At 39.7% G+C, this 13,957-nt stretch overlaps 1 protein-coding gene across 1 annotated transcript in view; it reads right to left on the reverse strand.

The window, feature by feature from the left end:
* The window catches only part of micu2 (mitochondrial calcium uptake 2), a 428,019-nt gene that overhangs the window by 2,634 nt on the left and 411,428 nt on the right, over positions 1-13,957 (reverse strand). The window contains exons 10-12 of the mRNA XM_063054190.1: positions 7,673-7,844; positions 6,987-7,095; positions 1,828-1,985 (exon numbers count right to left, since the gene is read on the reverse strand). Coding sequence (XP_062910260.1) covers positions 1,828-1,985; positions 6,987-7,095; positions 7,673-7,844 — 439 coding nt within the window. The remainder of the gene's footprint in view (positions 1-1,827; positions 1,986-6,986; positions 7,096-7,672; positions 7,845-13,957) is intronic.

Below are 13,957 nucleotides of genomic sequence, written 5' to 3' on the forward strand. Positions count from 1 at the left end.
TTTGTGAAAGACAATGGTACAAGAAACGCAATATTCATGTTAAGGATACTATCAGAACGAGCTATTCAAGTACAAAAAGATTTGTTTGTTTGTTTTATCGACTACACAAAAGCATTTGATAAAGTGAAGCACAATAAGTTATTTGAAATATTACAGAAAACTCTAGATCTAGGTTCCAAAGACCTCCGCTTAATCCGAAATCTGTACTGGGAACAAACTGCCGCTGTAAGAATAGATGGAGAAGTGAGTCAGTTTACGAAAATCAGAGGAGGAGAAGATGAAGAGGAGAAGATGGCGGCGCGATGCAACTTGCGCGGCCACTTCGGTGAATGATTTCTGTAATCTGTCAAGTAGGGTGCCGTGCACAGTCCTGATTTGATGGAGACAGACGTGAGAGAATGGAGGAACATCTGGAGAAACTTCTGAAATGCCTTTTTCGCTGCCGCTGTTACTGTATGATCCAGAATCTCCGGAGGGGAAGGCCCCGAGTCCTCAGCTTTGCTTGTTGCTCAGCGGCCGGGACGGAGTCGAAGTGCTCGGCAGAGATGGTGCTTGGTGCTTGGTGTCGAAGGGCTGGTCTGAGGCTCGAAGTTTGTGGACGGACTTAAGTGTCGGCTGTGGTCGGGTGCTTCCAATGCATTGACAGTTGTTCTGCCGCCTGCTATCGGGAGTCAATCGGAACTTTGAGACTTTTTTTTTACCGTTCCCATGGTCTGCTCTTTATCAAATTATGGTATTGTTTTGCAGTGCTGTAACTATATGTTATAATTATGTGGTCTTGTCAGTGTTAGTCTTTGGTTTGTCCTGTTTTTTTTGTGATATCACTCCGGTGGAACATTGTATCATTTCTTAATGCATGCATGCATTTCTAAATGACAATAAACGAGGACTGAGTGTCCTCATAATCTAATCTAATAATCTAATCAAGAGAGGTGTTAGACAAGGGTGTGTTTTCTCCCCTGATTTATTTAATGTGTACAGTGAAACAATATTACAAAAAAAAGAGACGTCTTGGGAATCAAGGTTGGTGGTGAAAACATCAATAATTTCAGATATGCAGATTACACTGTGTTAATTGTGAGTACGGAGGAAGAACTACAAAACTTAATTGATATAACTGTTGAAGAAAGTGCAAAAATGGGTCTATCTATCAATTGCAAAAAGACAGAATGTATGGTGATATCCAGAAAGAAGGAGAATCCTATCTGCAGGCTGAGAAGAAATGGGGAAGACATAAAACAAGTACAGAACTTTTGCTACTTCGGAAGCTGGGTGACATCAGATGGCAGGTGCGACTTGGACATCAAAAGAAGAATAGAGATGGCAAAAGACACCTTTACGAGAATGAAGAGTATTCTGACCAATACTAAACTAGGCATGACAACCCACCTCAGAGTACTGAAATGTTACATTTATCCAGTTATGTTATATGGCTCAGAATGTTGGGACAGTATCAAGTAACGAGGAAACAAATTGAAGCAGCAGAGATGTGGTTTTTGAGGAGGATGCAAAGAATATCATGGACGAACGAGGATGTCATGAACAGAGCAAACACAAAAAGAGAAATAATGTATGAGATCATGAAAAGGCAACGTAACTTCATTGGACATGTGATTAGGAAAGAGGAGTTAGAATGCACAGTACTTATGGGAAAGATTGAAGGGAAAAAAAGCAAGAGGAAGACAAAGACAAATGATGATGGAGACAGCAGCCAGACAACTGGAAATTAATACCAATGAATTGATCCACTTGACCCGAAACAGGAGTGTGCAGGCTACGGCAGTCAAAGCTCTAACTGGGCACGGCACCTGATGATGATGATATTACCTTAAAGCCACGATGGAGCCTGGTCATAATCACTGCAAGGAACTCTTGTTTGCTCAAACATCCATCTCCATCTACATCAAAAATCTTGAAGACCGTATCAAGAACGTTATCTGACAGCTCTTGCCCTGTTGCAACTTTCACAGCCCTCTTGAATTGTCCTAAATTTAATATGAATCAGAATCAGAATCAGGTTTATTATCACTGGCGTGTGATGTGAAATTTGTTAACTTAGCAGTAGCAGTTCAATGCAGTACATAATCCAGCAGAGAGAAAAAAAAATAATAAAATTAAAAAAATTAATAAATAAGAAAATCAATTACGTATTGAATACATTAAAACGTGCAAAACAGAAATACTGTATATTAAAAAAAGTGAGGTAGTATGGAAAACATTTGTAAATTAGTGAAAATACTATAACATTCGGCACATGGAAAAACCGCTTTTCTCATGCAACAAATTGTTATAAAAGCAATTGTAGATTTATATAGTATTTATTTTTACCTACTTAAAATATAATGAAGTGGATATATAAGCAAGTAATGTGATTAGTTGGTTGCATTAGAGGTTTACCAGGATGCTGCCTGGATTAGAAGGCAGGTGCTATAATAAGAGGTTGGACAAACCTGTGTCTTCTCTGGAGTGGTGGAGACTGAGGGAAATCTGATAGAGGTTTATAGGATTATGAAATGGCATAGTTAGAGTAGACAGGCAGTATCATTTCCCAGGACTGAAACGTCTAATACCAGAAGGCATGCATTTAAGGTGAGAGAGGGTAATTTCAAAGGAGATATGAGGGAGAAATTTTTTTTACACAGAGTAGTGGGTGCCTGGAATGCACTGCCTGGAGTGGAGCTAGATACATAGAGACTTTTAAACGACATTTAGATAAGCACATGAATGTGAGAAAAATGGAAGAATATGGCCTTTGTGTAGTTAGAGGAGATTAGTTAAGTTGCCCATTTGATTACTAATTTAATTGAATTGGTACAACATTGTAAGCCGGAGGGCCTGTTCCTGTGCTGTAATGTTCTACTTTCTACAGTATGTTCTATTTTCTATAATATGTTCTATGCATACTATGTCTAGTTTGAGTTTTACCAGGATCACTTGACTCCAGACACAATGATAGTCCTAAATTCTGCAAAATATCTTTCCCAATGTGTGGGGAACAGAAATTCTCACATTGCCCAGTGTAGATCCATCAGGCTTTGTTATCTGTAGCGTAATTTCTATCTTTATGTATTCTAGTTCTCCAGATGTAAGGTCAGAAATTAAAAAGTATCTTCAATTATTTTTCTGCTTTGTTCATAGTGTTTTAATTATGCACTACGACCATGAGCTTTGCAATATTTAGAAAATATCCTTTTCAGTCCCTCCTAGATTTAAAAGTGAATGATTTGACATTTGTCTTTGAACAATATCACTACTGTTGTTTACCCCACTTGAATCGTTTAACACCTCTATTGTTAGTTAACACTCCTTCTCCACTGCTTATAATAATGGCATTTTGTCAGCAAATAGGAATAGGGTTTTTTACGCTATGAGCTGAGTCATAACCATGGATAAGGATAGGAATAGATGATATGGGAAAGTATTTAATTGTAGGACAGTTAATTATGATGGTATTAGGCAGGAATTTGGGAGTGTAAATTGGGAACAGATGTTTTCAGGTAAACACACAACGGAGAAGACATGCATGGGATTCTGGATAGATTTGTTGCACTGAGGCAGAAAGGATGATAGGGTGAAGGAATCATGCTTGACAAGAGAGGTGCAACAATTATTCAAAAGGAAAAAGAAAGCATGTTTAAAAATTTAAGAAGGAAAAAGCATTTAGGGCTCTTCAGGTCACCAGGAAGAAGTTTAGGAAGAGATATAAGAGAGCTAGAAGAGGACGCTGTGAAACAGGGACACCCCTTTTGTCCCTTATTAGGGAGAGACAGAGCCTGTGGTATGTCGAATACCGGGTGAATGAGTAGTCTTTGGGGTACTGCGTCTATGTTTTCATTGATGTTTTGCTGCACGCTTGAGTGCTCAGTGGGGGGCACCGATGCTTTTTTGCTGGTGGGGGAACGTTTGTTGCCTTGCTGCTTGTGCATGGGAGGGGGGAGCTGGGGGTGGGCTTTGGGGTTCTAATGTTGAACCATCATTCATTGTTAGGGACACTCCTTTGTTTTTGTGGATGTTTGTGAAGAAAATGAATTTCAGGATGTATATTGTATACATTTCTCTGACATTAAATGTATTTATTGAAATCTATTAAATCCTATTGAGAAGGCCTAGGTGAGTAGGATTAAGGAAATCCTACATGTACTGTTCATGAGAATGAGGAGGATAACTAGAGTGAGGGTAGGATCACTCAGGGAAATGTGCCTGGAGGCACAGAAGGTAGGAGAGGTTTCACTGTTCACCAGGGAGAGGGATTCTGATGAATGTGAGGTCAGTATAGAGTAGGCTACTGTGCTGGAGCATCTCAAGGTTAAGGAAGAGCAGCTTCTGAAAAACATTAGGATGGGTAAAGTCCCTGAGACCACATGAAGGATGGGTTAGTAAGTTTGTAGATGATATGAAGGCTGGTGCTGTTGTGGATTGTGTAGAAGGTTGTTATAGGTTACAATGAGATACAGACAGGATGCAGAGCTGGGTGGACAAGTGGCAGACGGAGTTCAATCCGGAAAAGTGTGAAGTGATTCAATTTGAAAGATTAAGCTTGAAGTTGAAGTAGAAGGTTAATGGCAGCAGTATGGAGGAACTGAGGGGTCTTGAGGTCCAAGTCCATGGATTCTCTCAAAATTGCTGCACAATTTGATAGGGCAATTATGAAAGCATATGCTGTGTTAATCTTCATTTGCAGGGGCTCAAGATCCGCGAGGTAATGTTGTAGCTCTATAAAACTCAGGTTATGGCACATTTGGAGTATTGTGTGCAGTTTTGGTTACTCATTTATAGAAAGGATGTGGAAGCTTTACAGAGAGTGCAGAAGAAATTTACCAGGATGCTACTTGGATTAGAGAACATATGTTATGCGGAAAGGCTAGGCAAGCTAGGGATTTTCTGTTTGTAGAGGAGGATGAGAGGCAACTTGATAACGTTGTATACGACTGAGAGGCATTCTTGGAGTGGACAGCAAGTGCTTTTGTTTTCCCCATGGTGGCAATGGCCAATACCACAGGACATGCATTTAAGGCGAGTGGAGGAAGGTGGCGGGGGGGGGGGGAAGATGTCAGAGGTAATTATATTTCACACATGAACTTCCAGGGATGGTGGTAGAGGCTGATGTAATAGGTGCATTTAAGAAACTCTTAGATAGGCAATGGATTTAAGAAAAAATTGGTGGGTTATGGGTTGTGTAGGAGGGAAAGGTTAGATTGATCGAGGAGTAGGTATATACAATATTGTGAGCAAAAGGGCCTGTGCTATACTGTACTGTCCTCTGTTCTACATTCTGTATGCATGCACGATGAACAGTTGTAGACCCAAATTAGATCCTTTTGGATGATTTCATTAGCCATTTCATTCAGATTTACTGTAGATGCCCATCACCTCTCTTTTGTCTCCTGCTTTCAATCAATTTCATATCAAAGGCAACAATTTGGCTATAATACCTCAGAATTACACTTCAGAATTTCAATGGAGAACTTACAGCACAAAGAAAATGTCTTTAAATATGCAGACTCCACAAATGTCCATGCAAAACCAAAATACTAATGGCTAGAATGTCAAAGCCTCTGGTTGTGCCACGTCAAACTGCTGTCGACTGGTTATTTTGGGTAGCTACAGTTAAAAGTAGCCTCATCAAGAACAACTTAATAGATATGACCACACTTGCAGCATAGATTAGACTACATAACATAAATATTGTGCCCATATAGGGCCATGAGATAAAGAACTATTATATCTGTCCAGGTATTCTGTGGTGTGTTCCTTATATTGTATAGATGCTTAAATTGTACTGTGGTTGTTATACTGCAGTGATATTGAAAAAAATTAGAAATGCTCAGCCGTTTGAGAATAAATGATGGATTAATATAATGTGAACTTCTAACAATAAATGCTTTCCTCAATGTTCAGCATATAACACTGAAAAAGGTCAATAAATTGCAAATTAAAATTGTAATTTGGCACCAATTTCAAAAGAACAGCCAGGCAACAATACTTGTTAGAATAGTGGATAAAATAGATGAATGAGGAACAGTTTATACTGAGATACAAAGACGTCTTACTTCAATTTATTTCATATTCACTGATTTGAAATGTATAAGTTTTTATAATGTGTTCTGAGGCATTAATTTTGTCCAACATTCATTGTGGTGAGAAAGATCTCATATGAATGACTATTTGAATAATTTGCTTTCATGCCATGGATTAGAAACTAACGAGGGAACAGAATAAGCAAATAATGCCATAATATATTTTCTGAGTCTGAGACCTCTGTTGGTCAGAGTTGACCATTGATATTGTGTCCACATTTTTTTGATGCAGAATGCTAAACAGCATCATCAATTTTTGGGTCATATTAATTGGCTTTCTAATTAGAAGAATAAACAACTATGTCTTGTAAAAATAATATACCACCCAGATAGTGTTTTCTAGGAATATTGTTACCTTATCTGTTATCATCTGTGGGTGAAGTACCTTAGACTAATTCTAAACAGTAGTACAAATTGCAAAGGCTGAATCAACTGCTGCCTATTTATTGTTCAGTGCCTTATGCAATCGTTCTTGGTTTACACGAAGATTGCAATCTTGGAAAATGTTTAGTTGGATGAAAATACAAATCAAAAGGGGCAGGCAAAACTATGAGCATTTTGTTACTGTTTCATCCTTTGGGCAGGAAGTGGACATTATGTGGTACAGTGAAAAATAAGATTAATATATCTAGGGCTCTCATTATTAAGAATCCATGGTGTTATTTTCAAAATTCATAAATGGATGCTCATACCTTTGTAAATATCCTAGTATTCTTGTACGTTCAGAAGAACAAAATGAAAGTAATGGAATGAATGGACAGAGCAAAATTAACACAGATCATCATCACGGACATGTGAATCTCATAACTTAAGATGACTAAACTTTCATTTTTGTTGTTGGAATGAATATACCTTATACTCATAATGGTTTTCCTATTCTTATGGAAAAGAAAATGTTGCCATATTTACCTATTCCAACAGGACGATTGGCTGAAGTGAACATGTTCATGGTGAAAGCAAAATCCTCAAGATGATTCATAAAATTATAAAATGCCCTGAATTCTTCGAAGGAAATGCTCTAGGATGCGACAGAGAATCAATTAATATTTAAGGCCAGGACATATTTTGCAAAATATGTGGGAGAGACTGAGACTGAGAAAAAGAAGAGGAAAAGGACAAAAAAGGAATGAGAAGGGTGAAGAGAATGATTTTCATACCATTCTCAACATTTAGCAGTAATTAAGTAAAATAAAATGCATTCACATTGACCACAATGCAATACAAACACTTTCACAGACAAATTACTGAAGAATTGTGACTATTATTAACCTGAAATGCATTCTACAAACGTTATTAGCCTGAAATTTGATTTTTGTGAGATTACATATAAAGAAGAAAAATGTTTAGCAATTTACATATGATACGATTGGGAAAATTTTGTGGTATAGACATCCTTCCATGTATATTCCTTTCATCTACTGCTTTTAACAGCTTTGCAGTGAGATACAGAATTAAATTATTTAAGGGGCCAAATAGTTTTCAGAACAATAGTTATGGCTTGGTACTACTTCAACCAGATAAACAGTTTTATTTTAAAAAATCCATTTAGAAGTATTTAAACTAAGGCACTATCTTGATAATAGCTGCAAGCTAACCTCTCCTGGAGGAATTTTCATTGTTACATTTTTCCAGTAGGTACCGCGATTTTGCTCTTCAGTGAAGTGGAGCAGCCAGGATGCAAAGTCCTCTCTTCTCATGGTTTTCATGCCTCGAGAGAACTCTCGGAATTCAATCTCTTGTACCTCTCTTTGCAAATCTTCCATAAATCTATGTATAAAAATAGAATTTCAGAGTTCAAGTTAAAAAAAAATCAACATTCAGTCTTAAGAGATAATTTTAAAGGTGCTGTGGCATCAAATACCAACTCTAATTTTTAATTTTAGTATGCACGCAACATCTGAAACGGGACATGAAACTTAACAGCTGATTGCTGCCACCAGAAATTCTGCAAACGCTAGAAATCCAAGGCAACACACACAAAGTGCTGGAGGAACAGCAGGTCAGACAGCTCCTGAAGAAATGAATAACAGTCAACGTTTAACAAAAACTTATTACTCAAATATATTGCTGCTTCAAGGGCAAATAAAGAGAGGATGAACATGGATGCGCTTCAAATTAAATCAAAATTAACCCATGCATAAAATGATATTTTTTAAAAAATAGCTTATAGTACTGTATAGAACAGCGGTCCCCAACCACCGGGCCGCAAGGCATGCGCTACCGGGCCGTGAGCAAACGATATGATTTGGCGATAGGAGTCAGCTGCACCTTTCCTCATTCCGTCACGCCCACTGTTGAGCTTGAAACGCGCACGAGGTCATTACCCGCGTGTCATCCATGTCAGCGCGGGAAGGAGATCAACTCCTCGAGCTTGCAAATGACGGCGGGCTGAAAAGTATGTTTGACATAACATTTCTGCCGGCATTCCGGATCAAAGTCAAGGCTAAATATCCTGAGATGGTCAGGAAAGCACTGAAAACGTTGCTTCCATTTCCAACATATCTCTGCAATGAATGCAACGAAAACTAAATTGCGGAATAGACTGGACATAAGGAACCCCCTTCGAGTATCGCTGTCTCCCATCACCCCTCGATAGGACCGTCTTGTTGCAGGAAAACAAGCCCAGGGCTCCCACTGATTCAGCGATATTGGTGCGGTGCAATGATTTTATATTTTAATACAAGGAAAATATGCGCTGTGTGTTTGATATCCAAACGTTACTTAAAATGTTATGATGCTATTATAAGTGACTTATATAACCATGTAACAATTACGGCATGGAAATAGGCGATCTCGCCCATTCTAGTCCGTGCCGAACGCTACTCTCACCTAGTCCCACCGACCTGCACTCAGCCCATAACCCTCCATTCCTTTCCTGTCCATATGCCCATCCAATTTTTCTTTAAATGATAATATCGAACTTGCCTCTACCACTTCTACTGGAAGTTCGTTCAACACTTCAAGCTCCCCTGATATTTGTCTTATCGCTATATTCATGCGAGGAAAATACGCGCTGTGTGTTTAATATTAAATTCGTTAGATAAACCCTTTTAGAAACGAAATTGAGTGTATTAGTCACTTAGCACCTATATTCCGGTCGTGATTAACACACGCCGCCGCCGCCAACAGAATCGGCAAAATCAATTTTTAAGAAATCGGCACAAGCAATTTTTAAGAAATCGGCACGTAAACACATGCGCACTGGTGCACGCGCAAGGCTTCATGGTCATTGTAGTCTTTATCGGGGTAAACCCAACGTATATGACTGCTACTCTGGTACGTTGGTAACGCTCCCGCACCCCCCCCCCCCCGCCGGTCAGCCGGTCCGCAAGAATATTGTCAATATGAAACCGGTCCGCAGTACGAAAAAGGTTGGGGACCCCTGGTATAGAAGTCTTAGGCGTAGGTGCTACTGTATAAATATGAAAAAATTGTGGATGTCAAAATGAACATAAAAAACAGCAAGATAAAGAGGCTGGTCAATGGCAATACTTAAATGAAAACAAGGTCTGGGGGTCACGTCAAATATTTCTTTTTTGACAGTGGATACAGAACTGAGGTTGCCATACCCCTGAGGGAAAAACCAGTACGGAATGAGAAACACTACTCACAAGATGTTGGTCAGTTAGCCAAAATATTATTGTTGAGAGTCTATAATTAAGGATTTAGTATCTGAACAAAATTGAAAATTTCAAGTTAGCCAGAGAGGATTGACATAGGTTTATGAAGAGTAGGTCAATTCCGATAAACCGAATGACATTTCTTTGATTAACACTGTAGATAGGGGAATGTTTAAGGATTTTATTTATGTGAAGTTCCAGAAGAAAATTGTTAAGCTCTTGTACAGAGGACCATTAGCTAAAATAAAACTCGGCAAATTATTAACCAAGTGGGAACTCTAAATGATAGAATTTGGAATGGTACAAGGATTGGTTTCAGGATACTATTCACAGCTTTAACTAATGATTTACATGATATATACATGAAGGAAAACCAAATACTCACTTTATCTCAATGACATAAAAACAGATGATATGTGATGCAAACTGGAGCAAAAATTACAAAACTATAGTAAAATAACTATTGCTTTGCAACTTTATGTTCCCAGTGAGTTTCACATTCTCTGCTAACTTCAAAGAAAGTCTCCATGAAGATCCAGTAACCTGGAATTATCTGCAGCCGACTGATTAGCAGTCATAATGTTTGTGCTCCATATAGAGAGTTAGATAGATACTTTATTGATCCCAAAGGAAATTAATGTCGCAATAGCATTACAAGTGCAAAAATATACAAATATTAGAAGAGAAGTAAGAAAGAATAAAAAATAAGCTACCTCAAACAGTCTGATGGGAGCACGTCATCACTTCCCCGGCTATAGGTTGACTCATCATAGAGCCTAATGGCCGAGGATAAGAATGACCTCATATAGCACTCTTTGGAGCAGTTATCTTTGTCTATAACTAAAGATGCTCTGTTCAGCCAAGGAGACATGCAGAGTGAGAAATATTCTCCAGAATTGCCAGGATTTTCCATGGGGTCCTTTGTTTTACCACAGCTTCCACTGTGTCCAGTTTGAACAGAGCCAGCCTTTCTAATTAGTTTATTGAGCCTGTTGGCATCACCCATGTTGATGCCATTGCCCAAGCACACCATTGCATAGAAGACTCTACTGGCAACAACAGACTAGTAGAACACGTGAAGGAGAGGCCTGCGTACTCCAAAGGACTTCAGTCTCCTCAGAAAGTAGAGGTGACGCTGGCCCTTCTTATACACAGCCTCTATGTTGGTGTTCCACTCCAGGTCTGTCATTCAGGTGTACCCCAGGTACCTGTAGGTCCTCACCACATCCACGTCCTCATCATCAATAGTAACAGGGAGCAGTGCAGGCTTAGTCTTCCTGAAGTCCATCACCATCTCCTTGGTCTACTGATATTGAACTACAGATGATTCAGTTTGCACCACTTGACAAAGTCCTCCACCAGAGCCCTGTATTCATCCGCCCATCCTCCCTTTATACACCTAACTATTGCTGAGTCATCAGAGAATTTCAGCAAATGAAATGGCTCAGTGTTGTACCTAAAGTACAAGGTATATAGGGTAAACTGGAAGGGAGCTAATAGAGTCCCCTGTGGGGCCCCAGTGCTGCTTATAGCCATATCTGATACACAGCTCTGAAGCCACACAAACTGTGGTCTGCCAGTATACAACAGAGCTTTTCCCCCAGCAATGAGAGCTGTATGGTATTGAAGGCACTTGAGAAATCAAAAAACATGATCCTCACAGTGCTGCCCTGCTTATCCAAATGGGAGTAGGCTCTGTTCAGCAGGTAGATGACAGCATCGTCAATTCCAATATGCTCCCGGTTGGCAAACTACAGGTAATCGAGGGCTGATATTACTGGGGGTCAGAGGTGAGCGAGGATCAGCCTCTCTAGGGTCTTCATGATGTGTGAGGTCAGGGCCACTGAACGGCAGTCATTCAAGACTTCTGGTTTTCTCTTCTTGGGTACTGGAACCACACGTGATGTTTTCCATACAGTCGGGACCTTTCCAGGCTGAGACTCAGATTGAAAATGCACTGGAGAGCTCCAGACAGCTGCTCAGCCCACTCCCTCAGGAACTTGGGGTTCACACCATCCAGTCCCAATGCTTTGCTGTGTCTGAGTTTCCTAAGATCCTTCTCACCTGCTCAGTAGTGAAGGTGAGTCCATGATGACTGGGGAGTTGATGGAAGGTGGAGGCTAGGGGAGGTGAGGATTGGGACAATGGCAGTTGGTATGTAGATGGGTGGATGTAGGTGCAGGACAAGAAGGAGATGTAGTCAGTAGTCATCGCCTTTGTTGTTCATCCACATGTTGAATTGGAGGAGGGAGGAGGGGAGGCATTGGTGCTGAGGGAACTTCGGGTGCCTCTGCACCTGGACTGGTGTGCTGAAGGGGGGGGGCTTGAAGAATTGGTTTAACTCATTAGCTCAATCAAGGCTGCATTCCTGGCTTCAATCAAAGCCAGTGATGTTCTCCACACCTCCTGTGAGCTACTCTGCCCAAGCTTGTTCTCCAGCTCTCTCCTGTATTCCTCTTTAGCCACCTGATCTTCTGCTTTAGCTCCCTCTGCATTGTTTCAATTCCTCCCTGTCTCTTGATCTAAAGACTACCTTTTTGTGGTTGAGAAGAGCCTTTAAATCACTGGTTTGTTGTTGGGTAAGCAGTGAACAGTCCTTGATGGTATTACAGCGTCCACACAGAAGTTGATGTAGCCAGTGATGCAATCAGTAGGTCCATTAATATACTCCCATATAGTTCATAAAGCACATTCCAGTCAGTAACCTCAAAGCAGCCCTTCAAGGCTCGATGGCCTTTGGAGACCATTTCTTTTCTAGCTTAGTGGTAGCTAGCTATTGCTGTACTTTGGGCTTATACAAGGGGATGAAGTGACCCAGGTTGTGATCTCATCTTCCAAGTGGGGAGAAAGCTGTGGCGCTGTATGTATCTTTAACATTTCCACCAATGTTTTATTTTCTTGTATGACACTAGATAAGCAGCCAGTCATATTAAAGAATTCTCACACAGCATTTTGAAAAAAATTCAAACATCATGTGTACTTTAAGTGGCCACTTTATTAGTTACCCCTTGTACCTAATAAAGTGGCCAAGTGTATGTTCATGGTCTTCTGCTGCTGTAGCCCATTCACACTGAGGTTTCATATGTTTACATTCAGAGTTGCTCTTTTGCACACCACTGTTGTAACGTGTTGTTATTTGAGTTACTGTTGCTTTCCTGTCTTAAAGCTGTCTGACTTTTCTCCTCTGACCTCTTTCATTAACAAGGTATTTTTGTCTGCAGAACTGTCATTCATTGGATGTTTTTTTGTTTATTGCACCTTTCTTTGTAAACTCAATACAGATTGTTGTGAAAGAAAATCCCATGAGGTCAGCAGTTTCTGAGATACTCAAACAATATGGCACCAACAATCATTCCATAGTCAAAGTCACATTTCTTCCCCATTCTGATGTTTGGTCCGAACAACAACTGAACCTTTTGACCATGTCTGCACGCTTTTATGCATTGTTGCTGCTACATGACTGGCTGATTAGCCGTCAGACTCCTCAATACCCAGAGCCTGGACTGACACCAACCTACTGCCCTCTACTGTGCCTACTGTCTTGTTTATTATTTATTGTAATGCCTGCACTGTTTTGTGCACTTTATGCAGTCCTGGGCAGGTCTGTAGTCTAGTGTAGTTTTCTGTTGTTTTATGTAGTTCAGTATAGTTTTTGTGATGTTCATATAGCACCATGGTCTTGAAGAACATTGTCTCATTTTTACTGTGTACTGTACCGGCAGTTATGGTCAAAGTGACAATAAAAAGTGACTTGACTTGATTAGAAATTTGCATTAATGAGGTGTACAGGTGTGTCTAATAAAGTGGCTACTGAGTGTATGATTATAGCTCTTAACTTTTTCCCGAGAAGGAATTACACAATTCTTTTTTTAAGTTTGCTAAGCAGCAATTAGAACTTAGTACTCCAATAAAAACCTGTTTGCACTTCATATAGTAAAGACTTTCAGCTTACTATGCAGGGGTTCCAGCTATAACAAGCTTAAATTCATGGCAGTTAATTGATGTCCCTTGATTCTATTAGAGTGAATTGCAAATGGCACAGCTTGTGTAAATATCCTGAATCATTGATATCAACTTTGGTTTGCTATATAAAACCGTTTCATAGTACAAAGACAAGAATACTGATAGTTTTTGTCAATATTCCTACAAAATCTACTCTAAGAGTAGCTCTGAATGTGCCAACTGTAGTGTTTGGATTTCAAAACAGAGAAATTTGAGGTAACTTTAAAATGATAAAAACGGTTTTCTTTATATGTTGAA

Source organism: Mobula hypostoma, chromosome 7 (genome assembly GCF_963921235.1).
Source record: "Mobula hypostoma chromosome 7, sMobHyp1.1, whole genome shotgun sequence".
Classification (NCBI taxonomy): domain Eukaryota; kingdom Metazoa; phylum Chordata; class Chondrichthyes; order Myliobatiformes; family Myliobatidae; genus Mobula; species Mobula hypostoma.